At 29.9% G+C, this 26,716-nt stretch overlaps 1 protein-coding gene across 13 annotated transcripts in view; it reads left to right on the forward strand.

Moving 5' to 3' along the window:
- LOC118202962 (transmembrane and coiled-coil domains protein 2-like) overlaps positions 1-26,716 on the forward strand; it is a 141,566-nt gene that overhangs the window by 93,598 nt on the left and 21,252 nt on the right. For all 13 annotated transcript variants that reach the window (XM_085818383.1, XM_085818380.1, XM_085818382.1 and 10 more), the window contains 4 exons: positions 10,283-10,346; positions 12,338-12,599; positions 13,180-13,245; positions 15,734-15,889. In XM_085818383.1, the coding sequence (XP_085674509.1) occupies positions 10,283-10,346; positions 12,338-12,599; positions 13,180-13,245; positions 15,734-15,889 (548 nt within the window). The remainder of the gene's footprint in view (positions 1-10,282; positions 10,347-12,337; positions 12,600-13,179; positions 13,246-15,733; positions 15,890-26,716) is intronic.

Here is a 26,716-nt window from a genome sequence, read left to right on the forward strand (position 1 = left end):
TTAGCATGCATTCGTCGTGTAATTGTCTTCACTTTCGGCATATATTAAAGAGGTCCAGGATGTGAGTACCGGCGAGGGCACTGCTCATGTTTCACGTTTCATGCTATAAAAAAAACTAATGTCTCTACAAGTTAAATTAAAATATTTCTTCATTGTATTTTTTAAATGTAATCTTTGTTCTGTTACAAAAATAATGCATAATTATTTCATTAATAGTTTAAAAAACAAAAGGAAAATAAACCAGCAATGCAAAAACACTTTGAGAAGGTTCTGAGAATTGTGGGGGGGGGGATAAAACAGTGCTAAAAATGTAGAAAATATTTACCATATATTTTCAATTATAATCTGACCTCAGGAAATCAAAAATGGAAATAATTTATTAATCATACTGACCATATTAATGATATTGATTCTAAACAAACGGACATTTTTTTTAACCATGAAAAATAAAAAATAGCTAGCAATATAGGTAAACACATAAAATTTCAAAATTTTTGTACCATTTGGGCCACCCTTTTTCTTTCAATTCTCAGATCAATAAATTTATTACTAAGTGATCAAACACTTTTATAACTTCAGCACTAGTATTATTCCATTCTTATTCTATCCCTTCTTTCAGTTCAACTTTTGTTAAAATGCTGTATTTCCCTATTGTTCTTGTTTGTACCAGATATGTTCTATGTTTTTCAAATTGAGAGATTTAGTAGGCATTTTCATTCCTTCAGAGTAATTGCAGAGCAAGCACAAACACATATTTAAAATGGCATGTTTCATTCATTGTTTTGATACATTTTACACCTTAGGCTCTTTTAATGTTCTTGAGTTAAGTCTTTTTTGCTAGCATGAACTATAAGTCCAAACTCCTAACAGACTTGGAGGGAATTATCACTTTGTGTGAAAAGAAGTACAAAGTCTTAAGAAGCTTTTAAAACAAATCTTTTTATTAAATCAGAACTGGAATATAAATGCATGATTTGTGCTTACAAATCAATCTACCACTTGTGATGATGTAACTTAGCAGCAGTAAATTCAACTATAAAACTAGTCTAGTATCCAAAGGCTACGCAAGTAATTTAACGTGAAGTTGGCTCAAACTTCTCAGTAGTGTAACAATTTAAAAGTCTGTAACTGTAATGCAAAGCAGAGTAATATAGTCTTATATGAGCTAGCAAAACCTGGTAATGTGGCCTAGAGACCAGAAACACACTTTGTCTTATAATCTGAAAACCTCACTTACTCTCGAATTGATTTGCATTCTAGTAGGGAAATGGAAAGAGAAGTGATAGTAAAGATCTAAGTCATAAAATAATTGATTGTTCAAAGTAATAATAACCCTACATTCTTTTTTAAATTGTTCATATATTTTGAATGATCTGTTACAGTTCCAGTAAAAACCAGTTTATCTAGTCCTATTGCAGTCCCATACAAATCCACTACCATTCTTTATCAGTGGGTATGAAATTTTTAGATTTAGCTTTTCATTATTTTTTCACAGACCATCTGGATTGAAGCATATACTATATAGAACTGATGCATCATGAAATAGCTTCAGATTTGTTATTTAATGCATTATCTAGTCCTGCTGCAGTTATGTAATCCCATGCATCTGGATTGAAGCATATACTATATAGAACTGATGCATCATGAAATAGCTTCAGATTTGTTATTTAATGCATTATCTAGTCCTGCTGCAGTTATGCAATCCCATGCAATTACATCTTCACTACCATACTTTACCATTGTGAGTAAGTTTTTTTAGATTTAATTCTTCTTAGCTGAACTATCTGAACCAAATATATTATGATGTGCCATGAAACGTCTTCTGTATACAATGTATTTCCACTTTAATAATGGAATATGTGTATACATATGAAGTAAAAAAAAATGGGCATATACCAAGCAATTGTTCTAGTGCCAAGCTTTTCATCACATTTTGTACAAAATCCTCCTTTGATATGTGAAATGTGGAAAAGGATCTAAGTGAGGAAATAATTCGAAACCAAAAAAATTCCTTTTACTTCTGCAGCTGCTGGAAAACTCGTACAGCTAAGCAAGAAAGATAAAAACATTACCTTTTCCTCGATTAAAAAAAAAGTTCAACTCATGGTGTAAGTAATAGGATTATCACAAATAAATTGTTTGTAATTTTTTTATAAGATAAAATCTGTCAAAAACCAAATTCTGGAAAAGCTTACAGAACAAATTAAGCTGTGTTATCATCAGGACCTAGGAATATGGCACAAGAAATCCATAAAGCCCAAAGCATGGTCAAAATAGTGATAGCCAATAAGTAACAATTAATGAGCAATGACACCCTCTTGTGCTCAATTGTCAAAGTTGCTCTCAGCAGTGGACAGTTATAAAGTATCAAATTAAGGAATTTAATAATTTTATCATTTGAATGGATATGGGTATTTATCTTATAACAGAAAGGCATGGCACATCATTAGATAACTTCAAAAATTGTTAATTTCAGAACTTAATGGATGTAACTTATCTTGGGCATCAAGGAGCTGAAATCATTTTTCTGTTTATAGAAAACATTTTTTCTTAATAAATGCTGATAACACTAAAGGCTTTAAAACTAATAGTTCTAGTTTATCTCTAACAGTTCTAATTAATCTGTTAAACAATGTAGTTTTCTGCATAATTCGTAATCTGCCCATCAATAAGCTCATAGATGCACCCATGTTGGAATTACTGTAAAATCCAGTTTATTTATTTATTTATTTTTATTATTATTATTAAGGAAACAGACTTTAATACCAACTTCAGGTCTGTGGTTGCAGTGCAGTTATTGCTAATGGTAAAAACTCAGCATTCATAGCATTTAACAAGTTCAACATCAGCACTTTACAAGTTAACCTCATCATGTGTATATTCCTGAAAAGTCCTTTTATAGGCTAAAAGTTATGAGCAGATATTCTATTCTCACGGCAATTTTCTAACATCAGGCTCCATTCCAATAATCATTTGTACTGGAGCTGTAAAACCTAGCAACTCTACATCAAAGAAAAATACAGGCTCGAGTGTGTTCCACAAAAGGATTTATATGCATCGTTCAATACTAGAAAACTCAATACCTAATAAAACATAGATAATCCTCATCATCTTGATTAAAAACCTAAATGATACATGGGAATTAGAACTGTTACCACCATTATCAAGGAATCATATATATGAACCATGTCCGTTAAAAGTTAATGTAAACTAATTTTTAACCCTTTGACGCACGCTATATTATTTTTTTAATTTTTTTTAACTAAAAACACTAGAAATTGAATATTATGATCCTAGAGACAAATAATATATGAATTAAAAAAAATCTACTCTCGCCTATTAATCTGTGGGTGGTGGTTTCGCTGTGAAACCAGCGTGCGTCTAGGACTTAGAAACTTACTGAGTTAGTAGGAAAAAACAACTTACATTTTTTCGTATGCATTTCCAATGAATGACAAAATTTGCGAATTTAAAAAAAAAAAAAAAAAAACTGCACTTAAAAATTGCATCAAATATAAATTTTTTACTTTATTTTACAAAGTATATCATCAAAAAAAATTATAATTTATGTAATTTTTCTGCAGCAGTGAAAACATAAGAACGTACATAATAAGGAAATTGGAATAAATAGATGGATAAAAGCCATAAATATATCCATGGGTTTTGCATCTTCCATAGAGGTAATTTTGTCAGTTGGGCCATAATCCTCAGAAAATTCGGGAATGGATTTCACTACATTCTGCATTTTATTCCATGTTACATCTGCAATTGTGGAAGGACCTGGTAAATTTATATCATCATTTTCTGACTGATCATCCCTTTCATCTTCTATATTTCCATAAGCAGGAGGGAAGGGGGTAAAGGAGTATTTCCTTCTCCTTCACTTTCATCCTCAGAGACCACTGATTCTGGATCTGAATGTAATTCTTCAAGTAACGCTAATGCATCAGCTATTTCTAACCCTTTGCGAGGCATTTTGAATCTCAACAGTAGAAAATAAAATATTGGCAAAATATTTAAAATTTAATTAAATTTTTGCGCAATTTCTATTTTTAATTATTCAAGAATATATTTGCAATTTTTTGGAACCACACAAAATAATTTAGAAAATCACAGTACTAGCATAGAGAGCAAGCATGTTGAAAGCAGAGAAAAATCTCTGGAGCGAAAAATATTTTATGGGGGATGGTGCATGTATTGTTTGGTAATACAATAACTCTGTGATTTCAAAACCCCTTATCTATATCCGGGTGAAAATAAGCGGAAAACATTACTATAAAGAGCAGTGGTTTCAGGACGCGACCACCGAGCCTCTAGGGGAATGCGAGCATTGTAACGCAATGCTGTAGTAGGGCAGTGGTCGTGCCCTGAAACCACAAAAAAAAAAAATACCATAAATATACACAGGTTGTTTATATATGCAGTTTAATTATTGCTGTATTTTTATTGTTTATGATAGAAATAATGATGTGCGATAAAAAATTTTTAAATTTTAAGTTATTAATATAAATAAAAGGAAGTTATTTTGTCTCACTGAAAATGAATTTTAAAATACTAAAACCTAAAAAATGTATAGTTCTGCAGTAATTTTGCGTTATTTAGAGGTAAAAGATAAGTAATCAATCGGTTTTCACTCAAACAGTTTGGAAACAAGAGCGGGAAAAATTTCGAAAATTGGTGGTTTCAGGGCGCGACCACTGCCCTTCAAAGCGTTAATGGAACGTTTCTAAATGAATGTTCTCGGTATTTTGTTAAAATTTATGATGTTGACTCAGATGTAGGTTTAAGAAAAGGCAAGCACTTGGGATCTGAAGATTGGAAAAGAAAAAAAAGAAAAAAAAAAAAAAATCATAGTCATTTCTGCTGTCAAAGCGGAAACTAAGGAAAATACAAAACTGTGTAATAATAGAATGGACAACTTAAATCTAAAAGACCTTCATTCTGGGTGTTCATAAGAAGCATGTAATAGCTAACGTATTAAAAAAGATATTCATTATCAGATGGTGAAGAAGTTAATGTTGAACCATTGAATATTGAGATAACAAAAAAACAGATCCAAGTTTGAATTGGAGGGTGAACATTTCTTATAAGAATGCACTAAGAAATCTGCTGTATGATATTATTTCCAAGATCAATAATAATATTTTTATTGCTTGTCTCTTTAACACCTTTGTAAGTGTAGTTGGCACTTTCCATCCATATATCTTTTACCTTTCATAAACTTGTATTTCTTTATGTGTAAAAATGTGATTTTTTTTAAATTTGTATTTACATTGTTCCAGTGAGTGAAGTTTAAATGAGCACTTAATCTAAAAAGGGGAAAAAAATCAAAAATAATTGGTGTTTTTTGATGATTCAATACAAAACATTCATTTTGTACAAAAAAAAACTTATTGGAGAAGTGATGTTTGTGATAGTTCATGATGTTACCATACATGATTGTGAAACACTTTATGAATACTTTATGAAACATCATCTCATATCTTACAGACAGGTTTGAGAAACTGTTAGATTAATCAAAAATTTTCTCTAAGAAAAAGGAAGAGGATATTACAAGTTGAACAGCTTAATCCAAAAGATTCTGAAATTAAATGTTTTGTTCTGTGGATGTGTGATATCGCAAGGTAAAACTCCAGACCTGACAGATGATGAATCATGATCAAAATACAGATATGCAACAGTTCATGCACTAAGAAAAACTCTATCTTTATCTACTGTTCTCAGCTACAATATGTATTTCTTTATAGACTCTTTAATTTCCTCTGCAGATAACTTATGAAAGGTTATAAAATAATATTGCAATATGTAGTTAACCTAAATGCATTATTCTTTCTGTATACTTTGGCATATTATCATTATTTTCATTTTCTTTTAAGTGTATGTGCATTAAAACATCTTAAGACTGCTGTTGCTAAATCTAAAGGCATGGGGAATCAGAATTATCAATGATTCTAAACAATTACTCATCCACCATACACTTACTTTCCGATGGTTCATTTCATACAAGCATAATTTTATGCAAATTTAATTGCTGATGATATTGCATTAAATCATTTTGAAGCTATATATATAAAAGATATATTTGAAACACACATGAATTTAGTATTTAAATTCTACATCTCAAAATGCTCTAGTAAATTATGCATTATGTATTAAAAATATATCAAAATCTAAAGAACTGCTAATTTCGAAGCATTTGACTGTTACTGGGGATTTTAGAGGGGAATGCTCAATTTATATAGTAAATGATAATTTGAAATTATACCATCATTCAAAATTTCCCATTTAAAAGTTTTTAGTTTTGAATTCCCATTACAAGAGTACATTTTATTTAATAATTAAGCATTCATTTATATTTGTTTTATTTTACTTTCACTTCATATGCTGGATAGGCTATCATTTGATAGGCTGGAAGTCTAATCATTTTAAAACTGTTGGTTGTTTTATGTATACTAAAGAGATATTTACATAAGTAATGCCTTAACACAATGTGCAACTGAGCATGTATGGAGAGATAAGTGTACAGAGTCTTGAGTTCAGAGATTAGCTTAAGAGTGATTGACTGAGTTGAGAGCTGTATTTAGTGCTTTGGCATGAAGCTGTCTTCACCATTATTCCTGAAGGCTGTGTTGCTGATTGATTCAGCTATTTGTAGTTTTTTGACAAACATGTCTTTGGAACTGTCCTGCTTACTGATGAATAAATTGTATTTTGATAGTTCATTAAGTATTATCATCAATTACTCCAAATCCACGAACTTGTAGAATGCAATAATTGGTGTCAGAAGTGGGATTTGTGAGTGAATGCCAGTGACTCGCCTACAGGAAAAAGCCATGGTGGAGGAAATGAGAGCTTTGATGGACTTGTTAGCAGCTGTAAAAGCAGGACAAGAAGAGATGAAAGCCGGACGAGATATCAAGGCTGGACAAGAAAAGTTAGAGAGCAAAATAAAATTGGGTCAAGAAGAAATAAAAGTTGGACAAGAAAAGCTGAAAGAGAAGTTCCAGCAGATAGAAGTAGAACTAAACAAAACGAGAAGAGACATTGTGAATCTTGGAGAGGAAATTGGAGACAAAATAAAAGAAAGTGGAAATGACAATACTAGCATCTGAAGAATCAAAAGATGAAGAAGTGAAGGAAATAGCTGCTAAAGTGTTTGAGAAAGATAAAAAATGAAGGATGAAATATCTAACGAGATATAAGAATGAGAGTGAAAAGATGAAGAAATGAAAGAGAGTAAAGAAGCTTTTGATTCTCAGGTGCCTAGGAAATGGAAATGGAAGAAAGTAATAATATTGTTTGTAAAGATGAAGAAATAAAAGAAGTGGCTAGTAAAGCATCTGAAAAAAGTGAAGAAATAATTCATGGAAATAAAATTCCTGATTCTGAGATGCCTGAACTAGAGAGGAAAGGAAGTGAAAATGTGACTGTTAAGTTGACAACTTGCATTATAAGACTTAGTTTGTGAAGGGGTAACAGTGTCCTGTGTAACAGTGCTTACTGGCAAATAAATTGTGTTTTGATTCTTCATCAAATGTTATCAACAATTACTCCAATTCCGTAAACCTGTAGAATGCAACAATATTTACCTTATTGTACTTGTATTTACATAAATAAGCCATAGCACAATGTGCAAAATGGTGCTGTCAATGTGTTTAAAGCTTATTACTTTAAAAACAATCATTAAGAAAGCAGCTGCATTAGCAAAGAAGTGAATTATGCTTTCAGACTCTTAAAATTATACAGTCAAAAGTCGTTAATCCGGACTCGTCGGGACTTCGGCGATTCCGGATTATAGATCATCAGTTTAAATCTGGTAAAATGGCATGCAGAAATTATAAAATTAAAAATATGAAACCGTAATTTACGAAATAAAGAACAATTATGATCTAAAAAAAAAAGCTTAATATTTATTTGTTTACTTTATTAAAAATTTCTTTCAATGTAAGTTGTTTAAGTTGCTTCGTTTTTTATGTTATAATACATTCTCTTTAATTCTATAAATAGACATAATTTCTTGTTCAGTTACAAAGTTCCGCTGTCCTATAATTGACCAACCTATCTTTAACCAAGTCCTGTAATTGCTGTGTCCAGAATACCGACTAATTTGTCAATCGAAATTTTTTCGTTTTCAATAACCTGTTACTTTCTTCGCTATCGGAAGCGAATTATAATGACGAGGCATTTGATTTAAATCATATCAAAGACGAGATGAAATACTACATTGAGTAAGCAATTATAAGCCAAATAAAATAAAAACATCTGCTCTTAAGATAAGGATAGTGCTGACAGATCAACTTCCAATTCAATGCACGCCGCCGCCGCGTTAAAGATAAACAAAGTTTAAATAAACAAACGTTAAAGTTTAGATAAACTTCATCCATTTTTTGCAGCAATTCCACTTTTTGTTTAATGGACTCCGAAAGATACTTTCGCTTTGTATATCCTTTACATATTAGTAAATATATATCGGAAATTCTATTTGACATAATCGAAAGTTCAAGCTTACTTATATAAAATTGCTCTAACAGTCTGCAAAAAATAATAATCCGGATCCAATTCGAAGATTAAGGAACAACGCATCCTGCAACATTAACTGAAATAGATAATTAGATAATTTTAGCTTAGCTTATCCCGTCCGTTATACATTAAACGCGTATTCGTAAACGTATTTTGCGCACGCAAATTAGCAGCGGTAAAGGTCTTACGCGCATGCGTCAACGCGAAGCATGCGCAGAAAGTTTGTAGCTTTGAGGTCCGGATTATGGGTGTCCGCATTAACGACTTTTGACTGTATTATTTAAATTTATTTTTCATTGACCTCTTTGTTTTATTTTTAGCTCAAAGGTTGTTAGCCCAGAAGGGCTATTAATTTCGTTTTGGCATTTTGTGGCTTTTCACTTTTTAGATTGTTACCACCAAATATTATCGCCCTGTATTATATTTAAAGAAATTAAATAATGAAGAATCTGCATAAATGTTTGTATGTTTTTTCTATTGTTATGAAACTGGTACCTAGAGCCGTGATATTTTGAATAACATAATCATCCACCCAAATATGGGCCTTTGGAAGCCCAAATTTGGAGTTTGTTTCATTATCTTTTTCATAATTTGTAAAAACATTTATGGGTTTTTGATTAAGAAACTCAACAACTGGCAACACTGTACGGGAGAAAAAAAATTTTTTGTCACTAGCGCGCGTACTGTGTGTCCGAAATTCTAAAAATATGCTCTTTTAAAATTAGTTAGTGATATTGCTGTTGAATTGAATTTTATGGCTTAAGTGTGAAAAACATGATATTAAATAAATAGAGGTAACACACAAAATGTTAAAAAAAAAAAAGGCCCCTTTGGGCATATTATAAAATCTAAAGACTTTTTTTTTTTTTTTTTTTTTTAGTTAGTTAGTCCAAAGAAGCTTTCTCCCTAAAGGACTATTGTTTTCATTTTGCGTTGAAAACTTTAAAATGCTGTATCACTTTTCAAATCGTTGCCACCAAATACTCTCGCCCTGTATTATATTTGAAGAAATTAAATAATGAAGAATCTGTATAAATGTATGTATGTTTTTCACATTGTGATAAAACAATGATACCTAGAGCCATCAAATTTTGAATGACATAATCCTACTGCGAATATGGGCATCTGAAAGCCCAAATTTGGAATTTGTTTTATTATCAATTTCATATTTTGTAAAACTTTAATGAATTTTTTATTAACAAACCCAACGATTTAAAAGCGAGCAGGGGCAACACTCTATGGGGGGGGGAATATTTTTATCTCCAGCGCGCGAAACTGTGTATTGGAAATTCTAAATATATGCTTATTTAAAAATTATTTTGCAACATTGCTGTTGAACTGAATTTTATGAGTTAAGGGCAAAGAACATGATATTTAATAAAGAAAAGTAACATGCAAAACATTAAAAAAATGCCCCTTTGGACGTAATTTAAAATCTGAAATCTTTCAGATCCCCCTTTTTAAAATATTTTATTTATTTTTAATCACAATCAAATCAATTATTGTTGAAAATTATTTCAGGTGTCTCATGTTTCTCAATCACTGTAGACATTTTGTATTAAATTTATTATTTTATGTTAAATTTTGTATCTTGGTAGTTTTGTTACAATAAATTAGCATGTCATTAATTTGCATTATAAATTATTAAATCTTATCTAACACCTGTTTAAGTCAGTTTTTATATAATTTAAGTATATTAAAGCATTAAATACTGTAATTTTGATTTGTTTAATGTAATAATTTTACATTTTTTCCCCTTTAGAAAATGAAGAAAGTGCAGATGAGCCTGAACTTAATATTCACGGTAGTGCCCTTTCAACTCATAGGTGCATACATTTTCTTAAAGTCTGATTTTAATATTTTTGGTTATTTAATCAATCTTGATGCTGTTGATTGTTGAAACTAACTGTAGCAGTTCTGATGAAAAGCATGCTATTATGTTTTTCATTGTGAATGAGCAGTGTTCTAGATGTGAGAGTTAATTATTACTTTTGAATGATTTTCTTGAAAATTATTCTCATTTGAAAGAACTAGTAATTAACTGTAATTCCTTTACTCTAATAATTAGGAATATACATATTTATAGTTATTTAAAATCGAAAAGGAAGAAGAAATTGTATGAAGTCATTAGACTTTATACAATTTTTTTTTTTTTTTTTTTAAACTGTTTGATATCCTTTCGACAGTACAATAACCAAAAGAGTGAGTCTTTATGTCATGGCTTGTTTAATATTTTGCCCCTAATTAAGTAAAGTGGCTTTTTCTAATAATTTGTCCCTAATTAATAAGTGGCTTATTTAATATTTGTAAACTCATTACATTTAATTATTACTCTTTTTTGTTCTTATTGTTGAAAGGTACATTTGTTAATTTTCAAACATGTTTTAACCAATCCTTGAACAAATACTTTTTGGTTAATGAAAAAAATCTATAGTGCAATTTGGTTTTACAAAGAATGAGCAAAAGCCAAAATACAACTGGGCCTATGCAATTTTATGGCAGTTTGTGCTAGATGTTTTGACTGTGTGGTCGGTTAGAACTTAACAACCAAGCATACTGTCTTACTTTTAAGTCTTTAACAATAATAAGAGCAAAGTAGATTTTTTGACTTTAACTATATGGCCAGGCAGGTGTTGAAACTGGAGAAATGTTTACCTTATAGACACAAATGTTGATAGAATATGAATAGTTATTCATCCTCATCCTACATCACAAGTATTATGTCTTCCATTGCTGCTTCACCAATTATCCAAGTGGACTGTTATTTTTATCACTACCTTTTTATGGCTTCCAGTGTGCTTTCAGTCTTAGGTAATGAAACTATGACATACATATGTTATTTCTATTTACATAGCTTTGCATTTTATTGATATCATCTTTTCTTTTATTGTTGCATTTTTAAGAGATGTTTAGCGTAATTTGATAAGTTTCTCTTTTAAAGTCTAGATGTGCTCAAAGCTTTTCCCAGGTAAATTAATGGTAGTTGGTTTTTCTGTTATGCCATTTAGCTTGTAAAAGGCTCCACAGAAAGCCCTCTTTTTGTAAAGTGGGAGAACCTGTGCTTTGATTTGCCAGGAGACATATTATTGTATTTTCATTGTTTACATTATATTTGGATTTGAATAATTTCTTATAAAATTTTAAAATATTTTTAATTCTTTGCGGCATCCACAGAGCCACTGTACATTTGCAAATTTGAAAGAGTTTTAATTCTTGAAATTCTCACATTAAAGCTCTTTTGCAATGATTGGTAGAGAACTGCACTCACATGGTATAGATTCAAGTTCTGTCCTTGACATTTCCCAAAAGATGCAAGTCTCTCACATCACCTTTCCAATGCAACCCATAGATGTTGCATTCGCTTAAACATCAAAGCATTGAGCAGCAGCAAACTGTTTAAGTCAACAACCACTCTCCAGATGTTGTATTTTAAAAAGAGGGCATTTATCGATTTCTCTGGAACAAAAATCATAATAATAATTTTGTTGACTGCTTTACATGTACTATCTTGGATTCCAATAATGTATTTTTAATGGAATCATTCTTTTCATTTTATTTTCCCTTCCTTTGTATAAAAATGAAAAGTATTTAGTGGTCTCATTCATTTCGGGTGTATAAATCATCACTTTCTTTATGTTGTCTATATTTCTTTACAAAGTTTGTTATCTGGTACCAATAAGGATATATAAATCATTGATAGTTCTAATGTTAAAATTATTCAAAATTGATCAGTATGCAGTTAAAATTTTGATATTGCGTGTGCTATATTTTAAAATAAAATACAGAAACTTTTCTCCTAAAAAGTAACTGTATTTAGCACCAGATACACATCTGATGAAGAAAATTCTAGTATTACATCTGATCCAGGACAACACCAGAATGCTGGAGATGCACAAGTTCAGCATCATACTGTTAGTCCTCATCACCATCCAACATTACAGAGCTTGCCATCTGCAAATGATTCCGTTACACTTCAGTCGGTGGGTCCTGCTGCTTTAGACTTAGAACCTATTCTCCAAGAACTTAGATCACAGCGTGATGAATATCAGCATTTAGTTGAAGAAATTGAATCTGTAAAGGTAAGCTCTTTATATGAATACAATTTCATTAAGAATATTATGCAAAACCATATAGATTTCATTGTCTTAATTTCATTGTTGTTTAGTTTGTTATGATTGCTTGAGTTCACTAACTCAAGTATGTTGTTTTTATTATTTATAAACCTTTATAAGAAAATCACACGGACATCCATGCACGAGTTGAAATTTTGAGGTGTGGAAAAGTATTTGCAAGGCATCCTGTTCTCTTTCATCATTAGTTCATGATATTTTAAAAGCAGAAGAAAGAGAAAAGTTCTAAATGTAAATCAATTAATGGGGAATGGTATATTTGATCAAAACTTTCTGTATTCAGATTGTGTATTAGTTAAGATATTGCTTAAACTGTATGGTTATGTAACTTCAAAATAGCATATATGGTAAAATGGGATATGCAAACATATATAAAATTGAGTAGTTATAAAATTTTGACTTCATTTTATTCTGTGTTTACTTATTGTTAGTTCTTTATTTGGTTGAAACTAATGAAGTACTGTTTCTCCTTTGAAATATTTTATTTTTTATTTATGTAAAGTTCTTATATATACCTACTAAATTTTAGAGTCAAATTCAGCAGGAATCGACATTCTTTAGCCAAGCTTTGCAAGACGAAAGATATCGATATGAAGTAAGTTAATAACTTTTTTTTTTTAAATTTCCTGGGAAATGTTCTCATTTCTTTAATTCTTTCTTTTATATTTTTAATTGCTCTATGTTATTATATAGACTCATATTTTTATTCAAGACAAATTAAAACATGAAATAAAGAAGATTGATTTATTATTTGAGACATTATTTATGTATTTTTCTAAATTTATTGCCTGGTTATTTGATGATGTTAATAACACATACATAAAAAAATTAACATTTCTTTCTTTTAAATTCTCTGTAGAATTATAGGTTTGTAATGGCACACTAATAATCGCAGTTAATATTATTTTCTTTAATCCTTTTTCTTCTCTGATTTATGTTTTTCCCGTTTTTCATCCATTTTTGTTTAAATATTAAGTTAGTGTTAATGTTGTGCTTTATTAATTTTAATGTATAACATTTCTTTTTTAAAAAAATTAATTCTCTGTAGAATTAAAAATAGGCTTGTAGTGCCACACTGATAATCACAATTAATATTTTCATTTTTATTTCCTGGGAAAATTATTTCTGTTTTGGATTGTTTATTTTCCTTAATCATTTTACTTGCGATTTATGTTTTTCCTACTTTTCATCTATTTTTGTTTAAATGTTATGTTAGTGTTAATTTTGTGCTTTTTAATTTTACTATGTGTATTATAAGGTATAAAATAATTATTTTTTCTTGTAAAATTTTTCATAATTTTGCAAGTGAAATGTCTTTAAATATTATTTTGTTTTATATAAAAAGGAGCAGTAATAATTGTTTATTTTTAAAAGTGCTTTTTAATATTATATTAGTTTATAATTTAACCCTTTGACGCGTGGTGGTCGCGCCCTGAAACCACCAATTTACGAATTTTTTTCTCCTCTTCCTTCCGAAATTTTTGAGTGAAAATCAATTTATTACTGATCTTTTACCTCTAAATAACACAAAATGACTGCAGAATCATACATGTTTTAGGTCTTAGTACTTCAAATCGGACACCTTTTAATATTCGTTTTCAATGAGACAAAATAACTTCCATTTATTAATATAAACAACTTTAAATTTCAAAAGTTCTTCATCGCACATCATGATTTCTATCATAAACAATAAAAAATAGCAATAATTAAACTGAATACATAAAAAAATACATTCTATATGTATGGCATTTGCTTTGTGGTTTCAGGGCGCGACCACTGCGCCACTAGAGCATTGTGTCACAATGCTCTAGATGCTCGGTGGTCGCGCCTTGAAACCACTGCTCTTCACAATGGCGTTTGCTTGCTTCTCAAATTTGAATGTTTATTTTTACCGGGATATAGATAAGGGGTTTTGAAACCACAGAGTTATTTTATTACTAAACAATACATGCACCTGCCCAGTAAAAAAGTCTTTCATTTCCATCACTTTTCTCTGACCTCAACACACTTGCTCCCCAAGTTAGTATTGTGTTTTTATAAATTATTTCCTGTGGTTTAAATTTAATGTTTTGATATAGTTAAAAATAGAAATCGCGTAAAGTTTTATTTAAATTAAAAATATTTTCTGAATATTTTGAGACGAAATACGAATAAAATAAGTATGAATGGAAAACGAATGATCCGTACCAAAGCCAAAAAGACCAAGCCCCCCCCTATCAACATAAAAAAACCACAAAATTCATGTGCCAGATGAAAAGAAACTAAATAACGCTGGACATATACCAGTGAAATTTAAATCCAGGCAGTTTAGATTTTGTTGCACAAGGAAGAAACCTCATAGAAGATACATGTGCGAAACGTGCAATGTGGGTTTTATGCATCTACCAAAAAGACAAAACATGCTTTGAACAGTTTCACAAAAAATATCTGCACTTTGAAATTAAGAAAAAACACAGGTGTTTTTTTTCTTTTTTTAAATCCTTATTTTACGGAGTTTTATAATCCATTTAGCAAACGTCCTTATAATGTAGGTACTTATATTTTCACTGCTACAGAAAAATTACATAAATGTTTATTTTTTAATTTTTCTTGAAAATTTACTTTGTAAAATAATGTAAAAAAATTATATATAATGCAATTCCTACATACGTTTTTAAAAAATTCGTAAATTTTGTCATTTATTGGAAACATTCATCATTTATTGGAGAAAGGTAAGTTTTTCTTTTTTTCCTTTTACCTAGATAAGTTTCAAAGTCCTACACGCGCGGTGGTTTCACAGTGCGACCTCCACCCACAGAACAATGGGCAAGAGAAGATTTTTTTTAAATTCACATATTATTTGTCTCTAGGATCATAATATTCAATTTCTAGAGTTTTTAGTTAAAAAAATTATAAAAATAATATTGCGCGTGTCAAAGGGATAAATGTTTTGTTTTTTACGAGAGTTGATTTATTTCAAATGTTGTGTTTCAACGTATTTTAAATATTTAGTTTATTTACATATTTAGTTTAATATTTAGTTTTTAAATATTATGTTAGTTAGTATTAATGGGTTTTTCTGTATCAATTTATTTTTGTTTAAGCGTTTAGAGGAACAGATGAATGATTTGATTGAGCTTCATCAAAATGAAATTGAAAATTTAAAGCAAGGAATTGCCGACATGGAAGAGAAAGTACAATACCAAAGTGAAGAAAGGTTAAGGGATGTTCATGATGTTCTTGAAAATTGCCAGACACGTGTATGTTGCATTATGTAATTTTTACATTAATTGTACATGATTATAATTTTAAATCATAAATTAGAAGGGATTTTTCAAGGAAATTCCTTACTAGGAAAGAAAAGTAAAAATATATATTTTTTGTGAAATGAATATTTTGATGATGTATGTTTGTTGAATTGTGTTTAAATTCGCATCTGATTTTATCTTTGGTTATAACATAGCTGTTTAAATTTATAGTACCTTTCTTTGCCTGCGTCTAAATATAACCTAGAATTTTATCAAGTTTTACTTCTATATAAGAAAGAAAGAGAAGTATTTTATGTATAATTTTTTCATTATTGGAATTCTTTTTTAAAAATTTCATCTCTGGTATTTTAACAATGTAGAGATACCAGCTTTTAAGGCAATTAAAGCAATTTAAGGTATTAATGCAATTAGTAAAATTCAACTAATGAGGGATTTTTTGACTAAATAATAATCTCAACACTAGAGTGTTCCCAGATTGGAAAGAAGGGGTTCAACAGCATATACTGGTTTTTAACGTGATATAAAAGCCGTATTGCTTATGCTTTAGTGATAAACAAAAGAATAAAAATGCAAAAATTAATATACTTTTTCCCATTCCACCGTCCCTTACTGCTTGAGTGCTTAAGTTAGCTTTGTTGTACATTCTGCTGCAGGAAACTCTCCTTGGCTAAACTTTATCCAAAGTAACTTAAAGAACTCTGAAACAAACAGTGTTGTGAGTAAATTATTTTGCCTTCTGTGCAAGAAATGCATTCGGTGCATCAGTCCATAAACTGGTCTAAGCTGAGTTTGATTTTTCATAATGCTGAAAATCCTTTTAGTTGGTGTGTTCGTTTTGTAATCTAAACTGCCATCAGTAGCTAATGCAGATGGCACAATTTACAAAATTTGCACAATTTTCTTTCTCATATAATCTGCCATGTATTTAACCAGAGCTAGTCCTTTCACATGCAATTTTTTGGAAGTAGTAGAACTGGGAAACATTAATTGAAACAAAGAATTTGCATGATCAGCTCTCGTAATTGGAATATTGTGTTTCACTAAATAGAAATTATTAAAATAAAAGCATTTATAATAGAATATATATAATAGAATTGTTGTATTTTATGAAAAGTGATGACACTGCTTTGAAGCAGATTTTATTGTCATGTATTGTTTATTAGATTACATGTGTCACTTGCAGTCATTAAGACTGCTTAGAGTAACTGAAAAGTTCCTGCTACACACAGAATGTAACACATAAATTTCTGAACATTTGAAGCAAGTAAACATGGACAATCCTCACTGTACTTTGTACTTTTGGAGAATTTTTTGCTTGTTTGAAAGTGACATGATAGATGCATTTATTACAATTGTTTTTAATAAAAATACACATGAAGAAAGTTCAAGAAGCAACATATTAAAATCTGACATAGCTGATATATCAATTATGGTGTCAACAAAACTATTGGAGTCAATATGATATATCAAGCATGGCATCAGGACAATCATATACTTTGAACATTCACTTTTGCTCATATAGAGTAGTCATATGATTCGAATATGGCATTTTCTATACAGAACAAAATCCAAGATCCGGACTCGTCAGGACTTCCGCGATTCTGTATTTGGGATTTTTCCGGATATTAGATCGTTAGTTTAAATCTAGTAAGATGACATGTAGAAATTATAAAATTAAAAATATGAAATCGCGATTTTTGAAATAATGAAGCATTTATGATCTAAAGGGTGACAAAATTTCCAAAAAAAGCTTAATATTTATTTGTTTACTTTGTAAAACATTTCTTTCAATGTAAGTTGTTTAAGTTGCTTCATTTTTTGTGCTAATACTTTCTCTTTAATTCTGTAGACAGACATATCTTCTTATTCAGTTATGAAGTTCCATTGCTCAAGTCCTATAATTGCTGTGTCAAGTATTCCGACTAACCTGTCAATCGAAATTTTTTTGTTTTCAGTAACCTCTCTGTCACTTTCTTCAATATCAGTTGTGGTATTTTCTGGATTTAGAACCAACCATACTACAGATTTCTCCATCCATTAATTGATTCATGGTTGGTCCAAATTTGTTTTCAGTATTGATATCTATCTTCTCTTTCATCTATTTTATGTCAGAAGGTCATTTTTGCTTAATGTTTTGGTGCTTTAACAAAACCAGCTTTTTGTAATTCCATATTATCCAGTATTTTCCGATTACTTTACCTCCAGTCTATTTTATATCAAATAAATGAGACACTTTTGTTTACAAGAAAGGAGAAAAAACACTTTAGAAGAATATAAAGAATTAAAAATAGTGATCATATATTTAAAAAATGTTTTTCCTCGTATATAATATGAGATTTCACCATAATATAAGATCTCAATGTCACTTAATATCAGTAATGCGAAAAGAAGTATCTGTTTTAGTTTTGAGAGTAAACTGATTAGTAAGCTGGTGAATTTTTGGTTTCAAAAATTTTAGCAATACGATCATCTGTTCCATTGAAGCAGAAAATTATGCCATAACAAATGTAGGAATGGTTACATAAGATTAATTAAATGCAAAATAATTCCAGTGTCAGCAAGAATGAGATAAGAATACTGCATGCTCAGCTTAGAAGTATTTGGATTACCTATTAATTAAAATTACTGATTTATCAATTTCAGTTTTTAGAGCAATAACAAAGGAAAAATGACATGTATCATAAGAATCGGTGTTTATTTCCAGATGGAATTTCCAGCATTGAAAAGAATTCAATAATTAAATGTAAATTGTGTGAATCATAAACCTTATCGTTAGATTTCAGAGACTATTCCTTGTATACATTTTTTATTCTTTTGTTGAGTTTTAACATTTTATCTTTTAATAGGTAAGAAAATAAAACATCTTGATAACTTTGATTGTAGATTATTGGTTTTTAAATACTTATATAAATATATTGTCAGTTTTTCAAAATTCAGTGCTTTTTGATTGAATTAGGTACTTCAGATTGCTGTATTGCTTGTAACTGTGATATCTTTCAGAAGTTAGTATTGTATCTTCCCTGAGTATGTTGCCATGATGCATTGCATACAAAACATATTGTTAGAAAATTTAGAAACTTATCTTGCTTACGATTGTATCAGTTTTTTTTTTTTTTTTTTTTTTTTTTTTTAAGTTCTCTATTATGCCATTTTTAATAACATTTATTGGAATTTTTTTCCCCAAATGTTCGCTTTCATTGTTTTTCCCACGACTACAATATAGTTTTCTTTAGGAAGCATCTTTCCTAGTTTTCTGTAGAAGGCATCTTCCTCTTGAGCATCTCTCATTAATTTGAAAACGTACGAATTATAATAATTTAAAAGATGTATTTCCTAAAAAATGAAACCAACTTAATTCTTGCAATTACAAATTATATGTTTAATCATTTTAAATAATACTTAAAAAGTCGTTTTTTTTCCCCATGTATGTATGTGTGATTGCATTATACTTCTCTTGATTTATTGAATAAGAATGAATTAATCAAGATTCTTTGGTTATTATTCTAATTTGTAGCAATACTGTATACTTCTAATTATGTTAACTAAGCATTTTAAAATTGCATTTATATAAACCTGATCACCAAAAGTAGTTGTAAAAAAGAAATGCGTATGTGTATGTGTATATAGAGAGAGACAAAAAGTAAGAAATTTAGAAACAGTTTCACAAAGACCCAAAAGAAGTAAAATTCAATACCATTAAATTTCAAGAAACCCTACAAAAATGTAAAATAAGAATTAAAGAAATGTGAAATACTAAAAGCTTAAAAATTACAAAATCCAGAAAAAATACGAAAGAAAAATTCAATGAAACCAGATATAATGTTATCAAGAGGAGGATACACCAGACTCAAACTGCATCCCCCTCCACTTGAAAACCACTATATTTCTGTTATCCAAAATCAGCTGATTAACCATTCTAAAGTGTTAATTAAAACAGTTCATCTGAAAATTTTGAAGTCCTCCCCGATGCAGTGTAAGTAAAAATTCCAAGTCAAATAACGCAATTGAAATTACTTAGACACTGTAAAATGAAATTAGAATTGAAATAATACAAAACTTAGTCATTGATTTGAAATTAAAATATAGAAATACAAAACTTTCAGAAAATAAATAGAAAACATTTTTAACCAACTACAAGTTTTGAAACAAAGACCAGCAGTGAAAGCATTACGATCAAAAAGGATGCCTAGGGTTGCCAGTTTGGCATCATTGGCAAAACAAATTCGTGATGGCAAAGAAAAAATCTCCTAAATGGTGATTTAAATGCATGCATAATGTTAGAAAAGTAAAAAGTCTTCACATCATGGGCGTATCATGACAACTTTGAATATAGTAGGCCCTTTGTTAATAAAAGTAAAGTAAAAAAAATTATAGTAAACTAGCAGCTTTGCTGCCAGCCTTCGTCTGGCTTTTAAATGTACCGGGAAAATGGCTGAAGGGAACACCAAACGTTAAATTTAAAAACTGTATAGAATTTTACTCTGCAGAAAAACTTCATAAAAAACAGTTATTATGTATAACAAAATTATAATGAAATGAGCAGTATCCCTTAATACAAATATTAATTATCCTAATAAATAAATTAACCAACTTCCCTTTGCAAAATCTTAAGAACTCAAATGGTATAAAGGAGGTTAAGAACTTTGTTTCCTAAAAAAAATCACTCAAAACTTTTCATTATCTTAGAAACAGTGAAATAAGCAATAAATAACATAAAAGAATACAAAAAAACAAAAGACTCTGAAAAGCAAAGTATAATAAATGATATTTTATCTTAAATTTTCAAAAGAAAAAAATTAGGTCCTACTTTGGTAGACAGTTGCACAGATTTTTGGAGATTTACATTGGCGCAATTGTTGCCGCAGTTTTACAGTCATCAGCCATCTTGAAAACTGCAGTTTTTACATATTTTACACATATAGGAAAGTATTAGAACTTTAAAAAAATAAATATCGTTAAAAATAATTGATTAATTTTTTGTTGAAAATGTTGTTTTTTAAGATGGCTGGCAAATGTAAATAAATACATTTACTAAGTATAAAATGCTAAAGTAAGGTTAAATTATTACTTTCATATAACATAATAAAAACACCGCTATAGAAACATTGCGCCAACATTTAATTGGATTAAAATATTACTTAAATTGAATATCAGATTAAAAATATCATACCAACGTTTAAAAGAATTAAAATATTACTTAAATACTTTAAAATAAGTTTTATAGGATTTAATTATTTAACATTAAAATATATGTGGCAATAAATATCTCGAATTTTTGAAAACGTATTAATTTTTTAATAAAAAGTTGAGGTATACAATTATAAAGTAAAAGAAAATTATGTACTTACATTTTTTTTAAGTATTTTACCTGTCATATATTGATAAGTACCACAAAAAGAAAAGGTCTTCTAACAATCTTCATCTCTGATCCACATCTATCGCACTTCATTGAAAAAGCAATTAGCGAGGTTTTCTCCAAAAATTTAAAATAAATTTCCTCTGCCGCTATTAACAATTTATAAATAAATCTTTGATTAGGAAAGCCAGGTTGGGAAAAATAAGGTCTCAAAGGGCAATTTTTTAATTCCGATACCAATAATTCTTGGTAATTACTAATAACAACGTTCATCTTCAAAAAGGGCATATTCATTCCATTTGAAATCTGAGGAATTCAAAGAGATGAATAATAAAATTTTAAAATGGTGCGGTAATGCACAAATATTCAGTAACCAATCAGGGAGCTGATTACATCACACATAGAATTAAAACTATTTAAATAATCATTCATAATAAAATCGTTTTTAAAACAAATGCAAAATTAAATTAAAAATTAATTTTGCATTAAAATATTTAACAAAATTAATATTTAACAGCCATAAATAATGTTTAAAACATTAGCTTAAATTTATAGATATTAATAAAACCAATTACTTTTTAAATGAAGCTTCCGAGTACACTTCTCACAGGTGATGTCATTGATTACATCATCCACAACATAAAATTATATAAAATATTATAAACAACAAAATTTTTATTTAAAATAAAAATGCAAAATTAAATTGATTTTTAATATTTAGAAGCCATAAATAATATTTAAAGCATGGAATTTATGCATAATGAAACGCATTATTTTTTAAATAAAATGACAACAAAGTATCGGTTACCATAAATAACTTATCCAGCAATGGGTTTACCAAGTCGTATTACTTGCCAAAAGAAAAATCGCCAAAATCTGTGCAACCGTCTACCAAAGTAGCACCAAAAATTACAATGAAATAAGCTATATCCCTTAATACAAATATTAATTATCGTAATTAAAAAATTAACCAACTTTCCACTGAAGGAAAAAAATCATGCAAAACTTTTCAATATCTTACAAACAGTGAAATAAGCAAAAAATCACATGAAACTAACTCAAAAAACAAAAAATTCCACGCAGAATTTTGTTCTGCAAAAGAACTTTATAAAAAAATCAATAAAAATGTATTATATGTATAAAAAATTACAATAAAATATGCCAAACTCTTAAACACAGTGACATAAGAAATACGATGAAAAATTGTTGCCAAACCCATATTTCTAAAAGAATGAAACTATTCAAAATGATGCGTTTTCATCAAAAAGCTATCAACAACAATAAAAAAGGAAAATTGTTGCCAAAATCAAATTTTTAGAGATGTGAGAAGTGTACTCGGAAGCTTCATTTAAAAATTTTTTTTTAAAATACAAAATATTATATTTTTTCCAAAATTCTTTTTTAAAAGCAGTCGCAAGGATGAAAGTTTGTGTCCAAAAATCAAAGAAAAATAAACTGTACATTTTTAAACATAAACTTTTTTAGGAAAAATCCCGTTGAAAAGGTGTTAAGATCACTTTGTCAAATAAATTCATATTTAATTGATTTATTGAAACATGAAATTTATTTTAAGTTCGTAAAATAGCTAAGTGCCTACATTTCATGACAATGTGAAAATGGAGTGCGTAGAGTAAAATCTCGCTTTCTTATAGCCCATCATATCTCAAAATGACGCGATTTCGTCACAAAACATAAAATAAAAAAAAATTCTAATTCGAATTTCAAAAAATTCAATTCGAGGTGCACTGGCTCTTGTCTAGAGGCACCTATGTACCAAATTTTGTAGCCGTGGGTCTATTACCTTATGCGCAGCACGAGCGAAAGACACACACAGACAGACTCTTTCTTTTATTATATGTAGAGATAAAATTATACATAAATAGAAATAAAATGAAATACTATAAAACTTCCTGAAACAGCCTTCTTTATCCTTGTCTATTTAAGCTTTCAGATAAAAAATTCATACTTTAAAAAAATTTTATAGGGATGTTGACTACACCCCTCCCCCCCTTCCAAAAAAAAACTGTTAACGAAATTAATTAAAATTTTATTTTTGTTTTAAAACTTTAGTAAAAATAAAAATTTCTTTTTGTTGTTGTTCTATATCATTGCAAACTATTTTAATTCTGTTAATCTTACTTTTTTTTAGGTATATTGGAGTAGCAGTTTATAGGTTTTATTGTAGAAAATTTAAATTCCCCTTTTATCAAATAGTCTAATTTCTTTAAGATTATGAATGCTAAGATATCTAGATAGTCTATTACCAATTGATTTTTATTGGTTTTAATAAGTTTTAGACAGTTGGAGTCAATGTTGCTAATTTCTATAAGATTATTATTGTTGAATGTAATAATGTGATCAATATATCTGAAAGTGTGTTCAAATTTATTGAAATCATTATCAGAAAGTTTTTAAAGAAATTTACATTTTTTAGGAAACAAAGAATAATAATTTTTAAATAAAAAATTTTGAGATACTATATATATATGTCATTTTTACTTTTAAAAACTCTAAAATATTCCCTACCCTACACCTTTTCTCTTAGAGCGTAAAATTCAAATTTTTGGTTCTTTTGAAAATATTGTTGCATTCTACTCCACTTATGACACCACTCTGTAGATCATACGCAGCATGCGTATAGTTCACCTCAGTATCTTTAGCAGATGGTACATGCTTATTTACCTCCATTTCCTGGGAACCACTTCCGATGTTTGCACCAGAGTTGCGAATAGAATCTGATCCTTTACAAGCAGAAGTATCCGGGTTTAAAATCACAAAGCTGCTTGCAAAATCTGCACTATGAGGCACACACCATGTTTATGAAGTGGGTGAATTTTCTTGCAGTACTGAAACGCACAGCTTAAGCTGCATCTCGGCATCTTCCATCTCTGCATCACATGCACTTTCAGATGGTTCAACACTTATTACCTCCGACTTCGTAACTTCACTATCAGTTTTGACGAACTTAACAGTCACATTTTCACTTTCTTCCTCTTCAGGCACTTGTGAATCAGAAGCTTCTTTCCCATCTTGTATTTCTTCATGTTTTTGATCTCTGTCTTTAATCTTGTTAAATATTTCATCCTTCATTTCGGGATCTTTCTCAGACACTTCATTAGCTACTTCCTTCATTTCTTCATCCTTTGATTCTTCAGATGCCATTTGTCTCATTTCTACATCGTCTTTTATGCCTCCAGTTTTTTCTGTAAGTTCCACTTTCACCTGAGTTGTTTTTGCACCTTTTCTTGGCTGACATTTATTTCTTCTCTTCGGACTTTCTTCTCTTCCAGTCTGGCTGTCATCTCTTTATATCCAGCTTTTATCTCTTCATATCCGGCTTTAATTTCAGCTCTCATCTCGGCTAAGAAGTCCATCAAAGTCTTCGTTTCTTCCTCAATGGCTTTCCTCTGCAGGCGAGTCGTTAGCATTCACTCACAAACCCCACTTCTGACACCAAGTGTTGTGTTCTATCCCACCGCTGCCACCACGGGCTCTGTTCATGACTCTGATGTACAATTTACGCAGAGTGTCTCAGAATGTGCCTCGTTGAGAGGGCGAGTGTGTGTGTGCCTCGTCTAGAGTGTGAGTTAGTATTGAATTAGTGTCTCGTCTAGCGAGTCGATCCCTGCGAAGTCTATTGGGTCGACAGCCGGGCAGTGAGTGCCGAGTGGGTCGGCGAGTGCACCGAAGGAGTCTGTTAGTGTATCGCGGTTAGTGCATCGTCGAGAGAGCATGTTGAGCTCCGGAAACAACGGAACCGAAGAGTCAGGAGCTGTGCTCGTGTGTTGTCGAGTGCTTCGCGAGTTGTAGCATGGAGAGTCTCAAGAGTACGTGGAGTTCCGAGAACTACCAAGCAGAGTCGGGAGCTGTACTCCGGAAGGCAGAGTCAGGTGCTTTGCAGGAAGCTGTCTCCAACGTTATTGCCTGACAGTGTGAAGGCTGTGTGGCTGATTGCTACAGCGTGTTTATAGTAGATCTTTGACGACTGTAAAATGGGACTTTGGAGCTGTCCTGATCAGTATTTGCTAAATAAAGTGTGTTTCGATACTTCATCAAGTGTCATCGTTATTCACTCCAAATCTACAAACCCCGTACGAACGTGGAGGAAGAATATAACATAACAACTGGTGTCAGAAGTGAGATAGAACGCAACAATATGTTAATCTTTTGAAAATATGTTAATGGAAATATGTTAATCTTTGTATGTATGTATAATGATTTGAATGTATCCAGCTAATGTAATTTCATGAGTTCTGCTAGTAATTAATAATAATTGAAATGCATCTGCATTTATTAATTCTAAATCACTTAGTTTTTTAATTAATAACAGAATAAATTTTAAAAAACAATTAAATATATTACCTTTGCATTGTGGTAATAATCTGATATATGGAAGTTTTATCTATATACATAGTCTGTGTGTTTGTAGGCTAATAACTCAGTCACTACTATAGCTGTCATCACCAAACTTCCTGCAATTCTTTTTTGGGTCCTGGAAAAGGTCGACATCCACTTTTTTCCAAAAAATGTAGCTAAAATTAGAGGTATTAATTAAAAACTCGGAAAAACGGTAATTTAACCCTCATTTTTCTCACAAGTTGGAGATGAAAATCTGCTTTATTTCAAAAGTTGTTGCCATTGCTTGTTTTCAAATCCTAGAGTTTGTTAATAAAAAATTTCTAAGTTTTACGATGAAATAAAAATAGCATTGCCAAACATTAAGTACATTATTCCCAATTCCAAAAATTTGTGAAATTCGTGAAAAGCCATTTCGACTATTCCCATCTTTGTATGACTTTAGTCAGCCAAAATATTAATTAAAAACTCTGAAAGCACTAATTTTCACATTAATTTCTCTGAGTGGCAACAGCCTCGTGCACTGGAGATAAAAATGCTTTATTTTGAAACATGTTGCTTTCAAATCGTAGAGTTTGTTAATAAAAAATTTGTAAGTTTTACAAAATCTATACATATAAAGGAGAATGTCTGTTTGTGTTATTGATTTCTTTTCAATTATGATAAATTTTTTGCCACATCTAATCGACTAAAATTGAATATAGGTGAAATATTGGGTGGAACTTGAGCTTTTACGACCATTTGATTAGAAAGATAAAAGTCATTAAAAACTGTAATCCATTGTTGCTGATATAATGAGAGATAATTAGCTTATTTTTCCATAGAAATTTTTATGTGGGTTTCATATCGCATCAAACTGAAATATGTATGACTATGAATCGTACTTTTTGCATGGTTATTAGAGAAGGATTACAGCGGTATCGTTCTCTCTGTTGTTAGATGCATTGCTCTCAATCTAACTTAACTGGCATCGGGTACTTCTGCTAGTACCCAATATAAAAATATTTTGTATTGGGTAGTTGAACATATTTCTTTTAAATCACTGAGTTCTGTTATTAAATATGAAAAGCAAATATATTGGTTATCATTAATAAAGGAAATATCGC

The sequence above is a fragment of the Stegodyphus dumicola genome, chromosome 6, assembly GCF_044657685.1.
Source record: "Stegodyphus dumicola isolate Sdum_Otavi_A_Nest chromosome 6, ASM4465768v1".
Taxonomy (NCBI): Eukaryota; Metazoa; Arthropoda; class Arachnida; order Araneae; family Eresidae; genus Stegodyphus; species Stegodyphus dumicola.